This window comes from Leptodactylus fuscus, chromosome 7 (genome assembly GCF_031893055.1).
Source record: "Leptodactylus fuscus isolate aLepFus1 chromosome 7, aLepFus1.hap2, whole genome shotgun sequence".
Lineage (NCBI taxonomy): Eukaryota > Metazoa > Chordata > Amphibia > Anura > Leptodactylidae > Leptodactylus > Leptodactylus fuscus.
In genome coordinates, this window is record NC_134271.1 from 39,106,236 (window position 1) to 39,121,462 (window position 15,227).

The 15,227-nt window shown below is 41.1% G+C and overlaps 1 protein-coding gene across 1 annotated transcript; it reads right to left on the minus strand.

Moving 5' to 3' along the window:
* Positions 1–203: 203 nt before the first annotated feature.
* PLA2G15 (phospholipase A2 group XV) lies at positions 204–14,948 on the minus strand. The gene is made up of 6 exons (XM_075281668.1): positions 14,502–14,948; positions 8,320–8,476; positions 7,470–7,588; positions 5,856–5,954; positions 4,112–4,336; positions 204–2,315 (listed from the first exon to the last, which is right to left on the minus strand). The coding sequence occupies exons 1-6, from the start codon at positions 14,620–14,622 to the stop codon at positions 1,804–1,806; spliced, it is 1,233 nt and encodes a 410-aa protein (XP_075137769.1). The 5' UTR covers positions 14,623–14,948; the 3' UTR covers positions 204–1,803.
* Between the last annotated feature and the right edge of the window lie 279 nt (positions 14,949–15,227).

Here is a 15,227-nt window from a genome sequence, read left to right on the forward strand (position 1 = left end):
GTGTGAGGTCTGACATCAAGCTTCCTGGTGGCAGATTCCACTGGTTGGATTAGTCAATTTTTAGAAAAAAGCCTTTATAATATCCATGTCTAGACTATACTTTTTACTACTTTCAAAACATACTATACATATAAAGGAAAGAACCAAAACCATTTGTAGTAACCAACAAAATATATTTTAAACATATTTATTACAAGTTCGAGGCACAAAAGGCAAAACTTCTAAAATTTATAAAGACATACAAGAAAAGGAAAACATCACATGCATATAAATTTGGCAGTTTAAGCTTAACATCTAACCATTAAACATCTTGAGACACTGCAGAAGACACCTCAACCATCTTACTACAATCTGCATCAATGGTGTATCTGCAATGTGTGCTTAAAAATCCTTAAGGGAGTTACCAAGATTTGAGGTCATCAGTTATCAATAGGATAGGGAATGACTACTCAGGATTGGTGGGGCTCGCAACGGTCAGACCTCCATTTATTGTGAAAAGGGTCCAGCTCCCCTGTCCCGATGGAGCTGCAAGCAGAGCATGCGTCATAATCTCTATGGGAGCACCAGAAATGACAAGGCACTGTACCCAGCCATCTTTGGCATCCCATAAAGACTGACTAGAACAACAAGGTACATGCTTGACCTGCAGCTCCATCAGAACGGGGAAACTGTTCTAAGGATTGGAGGAGGTCACGAACCTTTAAATTCATCGATATGGAATAACTCAGAACTTGGTACAACCCTTGAGACACAAGTACATCACATTTATGGGTGAATACTATTCATGTGCAATAATTCCAAATATGAATATTTTCTGTTTTACATATTTAACAACATTACTGAAGTGTGAAGGGTTGAACATTTCTAAATGACATTTTGTAAACACCTTCATTTGTTCCTATACGAGTAAACAACTGTGCTGTAAACCATCTGTGCATTGTGATCAGTTCCATTTGTGCACAGTGATTGTTTTCATTGATACCTCAAACATTGAATATCACTTTGATTTTAAAGTATTACCTATTTGTTCATGTTACTTTTCAAAATCTGACAGTGTACAACATCTGCCTTAAACACTTCATAAAATATTTAATACAATAGTAAAAATGTGACTTTTGTTCAACCTGTATTACAAGAAATTGTTTGTGGGTTACCTGCTGCTGGACAACAGGATTATTACATACAAGTAAAACCTGAGTGATACACAATTGGGCAGATTTACTAAGCCCCTATGCCGCTTTTATGATGTAGAAGAGTCACAAACCTCTGGTATGTGACTGTTTAAATGGCACTTGTGAAAAAGAAAAAAAAAAAAAAAGAAAAAAAAAAAAAATTGTTGCAAGTGCCGCTTTTACGTCAGCCTTGCCATTTTCCCATGGCCATCAGCCGCACCACAATAATCCTCATTTATACCAGTTTTCTGAAATCTACACCACAAAGCCTGGTGATAGATGTGCCTGGCTTAAGATATGACCTGCGCCTCATCATAAAATTATGTTAATCTTCCGGCAGTGCAAAGATCATCAAGACTGACATACAATATGCCCAGTCTTAATGAGTTTTCCCCCAATATGTTGCTATGGTATTAACCCATGAAACAGTCTTCCAGCAATGCATGATCTCTATAAATGAAACAGATAAGGGTCTGCTATGGACTACAGTACTGTATATCAATTTTGTCACTTCATTTTTGACACTTCAAAAGCAGAAAGTATCTGCTCGTGTTCAGCAAACCATATGAAGAAAGACTACAAAATCCACTGTGCACACAAGGCAGCTGACAACATACCACAGAGAGGGAAGCTACACACCTAGAAGGACCTTCTTAATGTAGGATATAGTGGTAACATTTGACAACATGGCAATGTGTTCATTACCAGGCAACTCCTCCAAGTAAACTGGCTGTTTTTGAAGACTTATCCACTTACGACATTGTAAGGCACTTTCTATGTTTACTGTTCCATCTCCAGGCCCATAAACGATACTTGGGTCTTTGTCTGGGAAAGAATCATAGTGGAATGAATCAGCAGTGTCAACCTCAGTTCCATAAAGGCAGTGGACTATAACCCCAGGAGGAGTAAGAGAAGATATAAGATTTTCAGTTTCTTTCCTCATGATCCAACCTTCCTTAAAGCCAATATCTCTATAAAAATTCTGGTAGTCCTTCAGAGTGTAGTTTGCACTTGGTGTAGATACAAATACTTTATCAGCCGGCCATGTGTTATCATAAGGTAGTAGCCAACTTGTGGAAACAGCTGAGCGTTGCTGGTCACGAATCCTCAAGGAGCTGATGACTGGAATTCTATTATTGTCACCTAAAAAGTACACATCGAGGTTAAAGAAAAACAGTGTTTGCATATGAATTGGTTTGAACATTTTTTTTATTTTTTGCAGTGCAGAAAAATACTGTACATTGCTGCCAGGGCCATTTTAATACATTGGTGGTCCCAGTGCAAATGTTTTGTAGCCCCTCACATTACCACCACTTAGACACACCTTCTGACTTTCAGAGGGGCAGCAATTTTTGTGTGTGTTTTATGCTGTCCCCCTAATCCTACCCTTGTCCCCATCCGTTCCCATTATGTCATATTGTGACCTAACTGTAATAGTATTCTTCAATTTATAGCATACAGTGATGCCTCTATCACAGTGTAATATCTGCTAAGTGGCCCACACAAATATGATGTTGCCTTAGTGGCCCGCAAACAATACAATTCCCCCTTCAGTGGCCCATCAAGCTGTGAAATGCCCCTCAAAGGACCATCACACAGTCAGTTGCCCCTGCAATGGTGCCATATAATATAATGTCTCCTCAGTGGCTCATACCAGATGGATGCCATATCAGATTTGCGGAGTTCTAGAGAACTCGGGTGGAATTTTCTAGAACGTGACCTAATTATGGAAACTAAACTCCTTGAGGCATTTATCAAGCCGTATAACAAATATCTTGACCCCAAAAGGCAGTGCAGTACACTAAATTCCACACCATTTATCTATCCTCTCTTATAATTAGCAGGGGGGGGGGGTGCCCTTCTGGTATATAAATAAAAGGTCATTTCTGGGCAGACACTAAAGGTCAGATTTTGGCCTATGGAAGGTCAGTAATTATGGTCAAGATTAGCAGTGAAGAGAACAGGAAGGGGAGCCTTGCTAGAAACCAGCAATGGGAAAGATTTTTACTGAGGTCCAGGAGGACCATGTTGGAGACTAGGTATGAGAGGTGATCAGAATTTTAAAGGGACCCCCCCCCCCCCTATGGCCGTGTATGGGTTAGGGTGAATTGTGTATAGTACCGTATATACTCGAGTATAAGCCGAATTTTTCAGGCCAGTTTTTGTGCTGAAAAAGCCTCCCTCGGCTTATACTCGAGTCAAAAAAAAAAAAAAAAAGTTCTTAATCCCTCCTTTCCCTAGAATACATGCAAAAGAAATGATTGTGAAGCACATACACAGTAGGTATCCCTGTGTCCGACAGTGCCCGGTCTACTGAATATAGGGTATCTGCAGTGCTCCTGTTCCGTCAGGAAGGGGTTAATAGGAGCACTGCAGATACCCTATATTCAGCCAGGCTGAATTCCAAGTGGGGGAAGAAAAAAAAAAAAAAAAAAAGTCCTCAAGCTCAGGGAAGGGGCAGACAGACAACCAAAACACCCCCTCCCCTTCTCCAGCATCTACTGCACCCAAAAACTCCGACCATTTTAATTTTTGAAATTTTCCAGTAGCTGCTTAATTTCCCCCCTAGTCTTATGCTCGAGTCAATAAGTTTTCCCAGTTTTTTGTGGTAAAATTAGGGGGTGGGGGACGGCTTATATTCGGGTCAGCTTATACTCGAGTGTATACGGTACTTTGGCTTTTTTAGTCCCAGTCTAGGCCTGGTTCTGTGTTTATGTGTAATATGCTGATGTGATACCAAGCCAAGTTTTTCATAAAACCTATAAAAGATATTTTTGGGTGGCCCCAAAATATTGAAATATTGGCTAACAATAATAATACTAAATGGTAGTAAGTAAAGCCATTACGAAATACAATATGTTCTGTAGAAAATAAGACCTCACACTACCCACTGTCCTCAAGGGGTTATGAAGAACTCTAATTTGTATACTTATACTAACCTGAAGCAAGAACTCGAAGTGTTTTTGCCACTCCTCCCCAAGGAGCACCAAGAGCCACAAAAGAGTGGATATACTTGTCCTTCCAGGCCTGCTTCTGGTGATTTAGAAAATAAAGAGTGTACAAATTACCCATACTGTGAGCAATGAGCACCACTGGGCTGTTATAGTCCTCATACATGGTCTCTATGAGCTTCTGTAAGGCTTCAAAATATTCTGTGTTCTCATCTAGGGAAAAAAAAAAGCGTAACAACATTTATGATTTTCCAAATACATTAATGTTCCAAGTTTAAGCTGGGTTCTCATTCTTTCTGCATTTTTCCTGCGTTCTGAAGGCAAGTTAAAAAAAAAAAAAAAAACAACATATATAATCTCCAATCCCTTCCTCCATAGCTAATCTTCTTTCTCTTGGTTCTGTTTTATATCAGGTGACTGAGAAAAAAAAATGTGTTCCATGAGTCAAAAGTTGCATGCCAGAAAAAAAATAAAAAAATAAAAATCATTGCCACGTGTCTAAAGTCAAACCACACAATCTGAGAAAGAACAGATCATTATTATTATTATTATTATGGAGAGATTCCCATACTGTGATATGCAGGTTTTCTATGACGTCCTGTGTCCTTTCTATATGCCTCTTCTGCCAAAAGACGACAGGACCAGCAATAGGACCAGACCACAGTGTGAGACACTGGAGACAGAAGAGGTTTGGTTTTTGTCCCTTCCACACTTTCCCCAGCCTCTTTACCTACTAAAGACAGGTTATCCTGGACAACCCCTTATGGCTTAGCATGTTAATACATACTGGATAACTGCATGCTTCCAGCTCTGTGCGAATAGTTTGGGGAAGGCCCTTTTCTGTTCGAGCATGAGTGTACCACAATGCACAAAGCAAGGTGCACAAAAGCATGGTTAGGGCTAGTTTGTGCAGGCCAGTCAAACTTTTCCTACAACAAGGCCCTGACTCTCAACCCCAGTTAGTAGAAGGAAAATGTTTGTTCTCGTACCGTGTTAGCCAGTGGGAAGGAAGTATAAAAAACAAAAAACAAAAACAAAAACAAACTTGAGAGTCTTCAGTAGTTGATACCTTTTTAATGGCTAACTAATAATGATGACAGATTACGTTTCGGAACTCTAGGCTCCTTTCTCAGGTAAATTTAAAACAATTTCTGAAGGATGCATATTTATGTACAAAAGGACACATAGGGATAGAATTCCAGGAGGAAAGGGGGGTAGAGGGTTATTAGTAATTAGTGCAAACAATTGTAAACAATTCCATGTTTTTATCAGATCAGTGATTTCTGTAAAATGCCATAAAACCATGTGACAGATTTAGTCCCTTCTCCAGTGTTTGAAGCAGGGTAATCAATTTATACTCCTAAATCCGTCGTTCTTTCTTTGATTTGAAATTCCCTCTTAAAACCAAAATTTTCATGTGATCGGTGATATTATGATCCTCATTGCAGAAATGTTTTGATACGGGAAGGTCTAGTCTTCGTTCTCTAATTGTATGGCGATGTGAATTCATACGCATTCTAAGCTGCTGTCCGGTCTCTCCAACATACAGAGCACATGAGGTTTTGGCATTTGCCCTTTCCAACCATATAATTATGGAGGGAAATTTTAGGTGTCTATGGAGTACATAATTTTCCATATACCGGCCCTGCACGGAGTACTTCTATTTCTACCCCCCCCCCCCCCAAAAAAAAAAAATAAAAAAATTTATACATATAACACACACGATACTTACTAGGAGCTTTGCGCCAATCATAAGGTGCTCCTCTCACATTTGCATCACGTTTGTAACCCCAGTCAACCATACTCTGAACTAGAGTATAGAAATATGTACCTGCAAAATAAGATTTAGATATGTAGTCTTAAATCTCCCGTATGAACACTTTTTACAGTTTAAAGCAATTGCCCCCCTCCCCAAGTATTTTTGTTGGCATTTTCTTCAATTCAGTAACATTCACAACATACATTACAATGTACAATTACAAATAATAAATAAAAATAAAAAAATAATGTATAAACGCCACTAAAACTTCAGACAAACTGCTGTGCATCTAGACCTTTTCAATAATTTGTTTTAAAATTGAAAGGTCCTTTTCGTCACTCTCAATAATCATCCTTTTACGCTAGGTTCACACTAGCGTTCGGGTCTCAGTTCTCAGCTTTCAGTCTTCTGCCGGCAGAAGACGGAACCGATTTTTTAAAACCGGACACAGAGTACTGCATGTCCAACTGTGTCCGATTTTAAAAAAACAGTTTCGCGGCGGAGAGCATAAAACGCTCATCGCTGCTCACGGCCGGACATCTTTCAAACCCATTCAAATGAATGGGTTTGAAAGAGTCCTGCAGGTTTCCGTCTCCTGCCTCTGTTTTGTGAAGGAAACGGAAACCTGCAGAACGGAGACCGGGCGCAGATGTGAACGAGCCCTAAACTGTACAATCACTTGAATGATGACCACGTTGTTTATGTAATTACCAATAGTAGAGGTCACATCAATGACAGGCAACACACAGAGGTGACTGCGGCTCCAGGCCCATTAACTATGCGAGGCCTACATTGGGCAGCACAAATTCTACATTAATTGCATTGGTGTCTGCATGACGCCGATACAGTAGAATTGCATAGAAGGAAGTCTCTTGCTTCTTCCTCTACTAATAAGTAGATCGTAAGCCACTACAGGTCTGTAACATATGAACTGACCTAAGACATCTGTGTCCTGGTGCACTCCAGTGACCAGTAGCAGAAGTAGTGGCAGCATCTCCTCCTCAGGGGATTATTTATTTATTTTTAAACACTTTGGGCATTTATATATTAACCGAGTCTCATATATATTTATTAAAAAAAACAAATAAAAATCACTACAGTGAGTGGGTGGGGTAGAAATTATAGTAACATCTCAGAACAGAAGGTGCTAAGCGTTAAGATGTCCACCCTTTTGAGGGCAATGAAAAGATATCTACATAAACGGGACTAAAATAAATGGGACTACATGCAGTGACTTTCACAGACATCACAAGCCTGCAAAATGCAAACATGTAAATGTGCCAAATTTATCAAACATCTTGTGACATTTGATAAGTTTGGCGCAATTTACACCACTGCAGACTCCAGCAAAATGGACTTTAAAATTTCCCCTTTTGGTTTTTAAACTATAATTTTTTATTACATTTTCAAAAATCTATCAGAAACGAGAACACAAAGCTAAAGAGAACAAAAGGGAGAAGAAGAGGAAAGAAGGGGCAAGGGGGTAAGAGTCAAAATTTCCCCTTTTGATAACTCATCCTTGCGTAGACAAATAACGCAGAGCTGTGAAGTCATTCCCACACTGGTGAACCAGTGGTCAATATTTACCTACACTCCTTTTGCTAGGATCCAGATACTCCAGTGGGTAGGTCTGACCAAAACCTGGTACCCTTACATCAACTCCTTCAGGAGAAGCAGTAGTCTTAGTGGTTGCGTTATATACTAACCTGAGAAGTAGAAAAAAAAGAAAAGTTGCTTTTATTGCATATATAGTGTAATACAATAGGATTCTTCATCTGTGTTCAATAGTCAATACACTGTCAAATAACCTGCATATCGCAGTTAGTAAAAACAACGAGAGCTACAGATAGTAAGGATTAGTCTACTAAGGCTCCATTCACACAGAGTAACGCCAGGCGTCATTTGTGTGTAATTTGTGTGTCTTTTACGGCCGTCATAAAACGTTTACATAGAGTTCTATAGGAAAAGACGGCCGTCATTTACGTTCCATGTCCAAAAGATCCGGACATGAAGACAGGCAAGTATGATGGGCTGGGGGTATGGGGGGGGGGGTAATATAGGCAATATTCAGCAAAACGGGGAAACTGAACTGTACTATAAAATCAGAAAATATGCACATCACCGCCCCAGCGATCAGGATAAAGGATTCAGGATTTTTGATAAAGCAAGTTAGATAAAAGTTAGGCAGAGGGAGGGTGTTTAGCTTAGGGTAAATGTATTGTCTTATCTTAGACAACCCCTTTAAGAACATCTCCTGTGCCAGTAGCATCCACAGGATGTACCCGTGTCGAAAAGCATTAAATCACCTGTATCCTGGGAATACAGTTCTATCTGTTTGCAGCAAGGGGTTAAAATGCGGTCTTCCATGTAATATATATATATAAATTAAAATAAAGAATTCATCTTGCAGTATCAAAACTTAATTTTTTGCTCCCACCTTATGTTGTCTATCCAGCAGTCAATTACTAGAGGCAGTAGAAGCTCCAGATTCAGCCACAGAGTGAAGTAATAATCTGTCTTCTTAGAGCACATATAATGCACAACCGATGGTTTATTCAGTTTGGCTTCCAGCTGGTTTCCCAAGTCACCTGGTACTAGAAATACAAGAAAACCAATATTACACACATAAAATTATATATATAAACCATTATTTTGGCATGCTCCAGAGGCATTTATTGTGCGTCATAGCTCTCCCCTTATTGGTGCCCATCTTCCGTATAGTTCATCAATTTAAGCAAAAAATAGATGTGGACTTTCTACTCTTATTATATCTATGTTAAATGTTATATTTACAATATTCTCTAGCAGACATGGGGTTAACACTCTACTGACATCACATACTGCTATATTTTGGGAACATGGGTGCGGTTAGAGTACACCATTTTAGAAACTTCCTTACATAGCAGCAAGATGGAAGGTAACACCCCCTCTCATGAATATAAATGAGTAAGAAATACACGTCTAGGTCCATCTTTGGGAAGACCAGGGTGGGTGGTCCAGGCAGATGGACATCCATGGACGCCGTAACCAGCCCAAGTCCACCAACCAGATGGCAAGCATGAACCAAGCTGTAACTACAGGATATCCAGATGAAGAACTCTAACTTCTCTGAAGATGTAAGCTATTGACATTGACTGATATTTGTGTTATTTTGGACATTTTTCCGGTTCCTGTGTTTTCCTTCAAGATATTAATAAACCCCTACACTGATTTATAACAAGATGACTACTACCATCGTGATAAGGCCTATAACACGTGGTCAGAAGTCTCACCCGCAACTTCAGAGATATTTAACAATCTATACAGAAGACACTAGCATTTCCGCAGGGATAATGGACATGCGATATTCATAAACGGAGCAATGTGTGCAAGGGATTAGCCAGAACTCCATTTACTTTGCAGATACTTTAAAATGCAGCGTTTTGAGCCGCAGAGTTTCCACCGCGGCAAAAACTCTGCATTTTCACAAAATGGGGCTTCAGCCTTGGGGTTCTGTAAGCAGCTCATTTAAGAAAAGGAAAAAGAAGACATACCAAATATCACACAATATGTACCACTGTGATGAATTTGGAGTATTCCACGTTAGGCTGTCCTACCATGCAATGGACAACTAGTATAAAACCTAGTACTTCACCGTCTTGTGTCACCCCTTCTTCCTCATATACTGTAAGCTCTTGTGCAACAGGACCTCACTCCTATTGTTTGATTTGATGATTAATGTATTTCTCTATAATGTCTGACTTTGCCTGTCACATACACTCATTTGTACTGTGATGTAGAAAATGCTGGTGCTATACAAAAATTATGTAATGCATCATATTTTACAGTAGCCCCAAAATAACCTGGTACTGAACCAGCTAGGAAAGTCGCAAGAGGAAGTTTTACTTAACTGGAATCCATTACCACAAAATGCCGTATGTTATAGAGCAAAAGAAGCTGAGCAGTTAGATATATAGGATTGAAGAGATTCAGTGGAGCCTGTCATTTATTCCTTGAAATCTCTGCTGTAAGTTCTAAAGTAAAGATCAGTGGTTGACTGCTTCCCTTCTATGACTTTGTATACAGCGATAGGACAGTCTCCTTTACTTTATAACACAGCAGAGATTTCAAGGAATAAACCTACAGTATATATCAATCTGTTCAGCTTTCTTCTCCTCTGCTCATCAACATGTTGCATTTTCATAGTGTCAGCTTCCCTTTAATATCACCTATTGAGTTATGTCATCACCAACTTTCGCAAGACTTTTGGTCAGTTGCTTCCTCTAAATAGGTTTCTTTATGCATTAGACTAAAGCGATGTGCAAAGATGACTTGAAACAATTAAATGCTGTAGCCACTGTGTTCCTTTAGGGCAATATGTTACATCTTGCAGCAGTGTCGCTTTAAAGGAGGTCTTCCCCTCACTAAACTCTCCCCTCTACAATCTATTCTGAATGTGGCACCCAGGCTCATCTATTAGTCTGCATGCATGCCCTGCTGTGCCAGTCACTTAACTAGCTCATATATTATAACCTCATCTCCCTCATCCACAAAACTCTCCATAATGTTGCAACTCCCTACATTTCTTCCTTCATCTCTATCACACAACCGTGCTCTCAGTTCGGCCAATGACCTCAAACTAATATCCAAACCTCTCACTCCCCAAACCAAGACTTCTCCCATGTTGCACCACTTCTCTGGAATGCATCCTAAAGACATCTCTTCAGACAGGCCTATCACATATCCTAATCTAACACTTCTGCAGTTAGGCTCCCTAAAACTTTCCCTCTTCTGTTCACACCATGATGCCTTACCAGACTGTAACCTCGTATGCCCTGACACTTTGGATCTGTTCATAAAAGAACACCAGTTGGTGATGGCTCATACAGATTTGTGTAATTAAAATGATCTTTATCATAAAAACAGCTGGTCCACTGTATAAGCAATGGTACCTCATATGCCACCCTTTCTACCTCTTATGCCACCCCCTCTACAACATAGATTGTAAGCTCTTGCAAGCAGGGTCTCCTATTGTATGAATTAATTTATTACTCTGTAGCATGAACCCTGCGATCTTTGAAGTGCAGCGGAATATGTTGGCACTATATAAATAAAATGTATTACTATTCCAGTTACAAATTATTCCCTATAGACTGGTAGGGGTTCGATCTGGGGATGACAAATTAGTATCTGAACCCGATTGGATTCAATCTAAATTAAATGGAGTGACAATGCACAAATCACTCCTCCATTTAAAGGGATCCTTTCATACACTTTTTTCTAGGTACCACGTTGGAATAGCCTTAAGAAATACTATTCTTCTCCTACCTTTCGTTTTCTCCGTGCTGCTGTTCGCCTACAATCCCAGTTTTTCTCAGTATGCAAATTAGCTCTCTCACAGCACTGGGGGCACGCCACAGCGCTCAAACAGCACTGGGGGCATCCCCAATGCTGCGACAGAACTCTCTACAGCACCGCCTCCATCTTCGTCAGCAGCATCCTCTTCATCCTCTTCTTCCAGCGGTAGCTTGTAACTTCTAGGCCTCGGGCAGAGCAGACTGTGCATGCCCACAGGCCACGAGAAAATGGCCGCTTGCACAGTATTGGAAGCAGCCATTTTCTCGAGGCCTGTGGGCATGCGCAGTCTGCTCTGCCCGAGGCCTAGAAGTTACAAGCCACCACCAGAAGAAGAGGATGAAGATGACGCTGCTGACGAAGATTGAAGCAGTGCCAGAGAGAGTTCTCTCGCAGCATTGGGGACGCCTTCAGTGCTGTCTGAGCGCTGGAGCCCGCCCCCAGTGCTGCGAGGACATTAATTTGCATAATGAGAAAAAACTGGATTGTAGACGAACAGAGGCGCGAAAAAGACAACGAAAGGCAGGAGAAGAATAGCCTTTCTTAAGGCTATTCTGCTGTGGTACCTAGAAAAAAAAAATAGTGTGTGAGTGAAAGGATCCCTTTAAATGGGTGGTATAAGGAAAGGGGAGTCTCAAGACTCTTGATAGATGGGGTTTCCAGCTGCTGCACCTCCAATGCAAACAGGATAACTTGTTTTAATGTCTCTTTAAACAGGGGCACCTATGTTTTTCAAAACATTTCCACAGCAATTCTATACTGAGCAATTCATATTGTATTTTCTTTTTTTTTTTCCAGAAAATACAATATTTGAAGGAACTGCAGGATTAGGTATTCAACTATTGGTTGTTGCCCCCGCTGTGATCTACTCTTTCGGTTGCAGCAAAGTGAAGTTATACATGTTTGAAAGCATAAAAAGTTGTATGACAGTAGTCAGGGTGGGTGAGGAGCTCCCTCTGCCTAGTCACGCCATCCACCAGCTATCACGCTTCCTGGGTATAACTGACATCTCTGACAGTCCCTGATGTCACAAGAAAGATATCAGTCATGCCTAGGAGACGTTGATGTGAGAAAAGGGGCAGTGTGACTAGGCTGAAGCCGCTTCGAACCCACCGTGACTTCTTATGTTCATAAGCATATGACTTTTTATACTTTCAAACATTTATATTTTCACATTGCTATAACAGAAAATACAGAGTGGTTAGCACTGCATTCTTGCAGTGCTAGACTCCTGGGTTTAATAGAAAGGGAATTACTTCATCCTGCTCATGATGGAGTCAGTTTATGGAGGAAAAACCATGTGACAGGTCCCCTTTAAAATGAAATCCCACTATTTGCAATGACTAGGCTTTCCATTGATTTCAATTCCTCCTTCTGTTCTCCAGTAACACAGTTGCTTTTCAAAGTAGTTTTGGGCTCAAAATATTTTTTCTTCTTTTGAACCAGACAGTGGTTTAGCTCAAGTCTGCTGTCTGACATGTGACCTCTAGTTCCAAGAATCTGGCTCTCTAGTAACAAGAATTCAGAAGGATTGTGAGTGTAACGCAGTTAAAAGCCAGCAGCAGCAATTTTTTATTTTTTTTAAATAAAGTGTCAACTTTTTACAAAGAGTAAAATTCTGTAAAGTACATGGAGTTCTATTTTACCTCTCTTGCAAAAAGCAGCTGTTGGTGTCTTTTACTTAACCCTTCAAATAGTTATCCATTTTCTAATATTGATGGCCTCTACCTAGGATAGCTCATCAATATTAAATCTGTGAAGATGAGACCCCAAAGATCAGCTGCAACAGGACAGTGCGGTTCCTGGGAATCACACTGCTCACTCACCATACAAAGTGTAATGGAAGCTATACACCATGTGTGATTGTAAACAGCTACACGATAAGGCTTAGAACAGCTCTCTTTGTCTTCTGACAAAGCATTTTATATGGTAAACAGGCATGCTTTGGTATGTTTGCTAATTTATTTATTTTAACTAAAGCCCCACTAGGAGACTTAGAGCTCAGATTACAGAAGATCACTACTGTAGTATTTTTCAATCCAGTACAGAAGTATTTGACTATTGGATGCTGAATGGCAGACACGGGGTCACCACTTAATATTGGCAGTTTTCATTTGAATACATAAAGGCCCCCCTGTTTTTGCTCCTGGCTCCTTTTATTACTAGCAGATGACATCCTGATGTGTTAGGACAGTGTTAAGACACAGCATGCAGCAGCTCCTGAGTCTCCAACAGGACAAAGCCAGGGCCTTACAGCTGTTGTGAAAGGGGAAATTATGCTGAGGGGACGACACTAAAAGGGCAATATCAGTGGCCCTTAAAGACACAACTTTGCTTGGGACCCCAGAGATGCCAAATCCTCCCCTGAATATTGTATAAATAGTCAGAAACATAGTTTAATACATATCTAGAACAGAAATTCCTTCGCTAGTTTTTTAATGAATTAAAGCTTAAGGGCTAGTTCACACAGAGGGCAGATTTTGGCACAGAGGACGCAGGGAGCCGCATCACTCTCGGGTGAAAACCCTCCTGCCACGACTGTTGAGGTTTCTCCCTCCTGAGTAGACTCAAATGAATGGGCCGACTCAGGAGGTTGCTGCCGCCAGGCGGACATCATGGCTCAACGAGCCGTGGAAACCGCCTGAAGAAAGGGCAGCTCGCTTCTTTTTTCCGCTAGCGGCAACATGCCGGTAACGGGAAAAAAAGAACGCTAGCGGTCTCCATAGACCACCATTGTGAGGGGGCGGATTACACGCCATAATCCGCCCCCTCTGTACCCATGTGAACGAGCCCTTACCGTTTATGACTGACCTTGGCTGCCAGTCATGTATGAAGGAATTGGTGTCAGGCTCTGGAAAAAGAGTAAATGGCTTGGCCTTCTGACGCCACAGCCCTGGCTGGAGTGGCCATGATATACAGTATTATACTGAATGCAGTGAGACAGTGGGCACCCATCCTGTGACAACTGTGAATGTGCTGCTGGTACTTGTAGTGTACAATATAGAACTTCCAAGTGTCCCATTGAAGTGAATGAAGCAGCAGTCATGCATTGCACAGCAGGGCTCTATTTACACGGGGCGTTCATGGACCTAGGTTTTTATGATCCCAGTGGTCTGACCCCCAGCAGTCCAACACTTCGCCGAGTGCTAGGGGAAGTGCTTGGAAACCATCAGCTGGAATAAGTCTGTAACCTAATAAGTTAGGAGTAGTTGTATGGGCAATGACTAGTGTATATAATAATACATAATAATACATGGCACAGCACGTAGCACCTCGTGTACTCACCAATCACCACAGGTGGCCCCGGAGTACACCCATCTCTTGAACAGGAAGGATCGCTGGAAGCGGCCGGTAACCATAGCAAGAGGAAGGCGGCGAGACTCGACAACCCTACGCCAATAGACATGTCTGCCTCTGCATAGTGTCAAACAGCGCTAAATAGCGATAGCGATAAAACAAAAGCGTCCTTTATAAAGTGCCGCACGCCCACAGCCGCTTCCTTCTATGTGTCAGCAAACCTCGTCAGAATACAGCCCAAGCCTCTTCCCGGCCCTTGCCATTTAATCTATGGTCGACGATTCAGGCTAAAGCAGCAGATATCCGACTGCATCCTTTGTGACGCCCTCCAGGCGTGCGATTACTAATGTCTGTACTCGGAGCTGGACTCTGGAAGACAAGTGCGACAGGTCACGAGTTGTTTTTGTAGTTTTTCTTGCTGATATCAGTGACCAAATATATGATGTATAGAGATAGCTTGGAAATATCTTCATCTGCTGACAGATACGAGCCGGCTAGGGAATGGCCGACAATAGCATTTGTATTCCGTTTGTTTTGCTGTTGAGCGCAGTGCACATAGAGAATAGCAGATAACAACGCGTTAGCAGTGGACTAAAAGAACACAGTGGATAGAACTTGATTCAGACTGGCGTTATTTATCTGCAATTTTACCCCCGTATTAAAAACTCACAATTGCTGCTCAATTGTGCAATCTATCATTAGAATTTAGGTTAG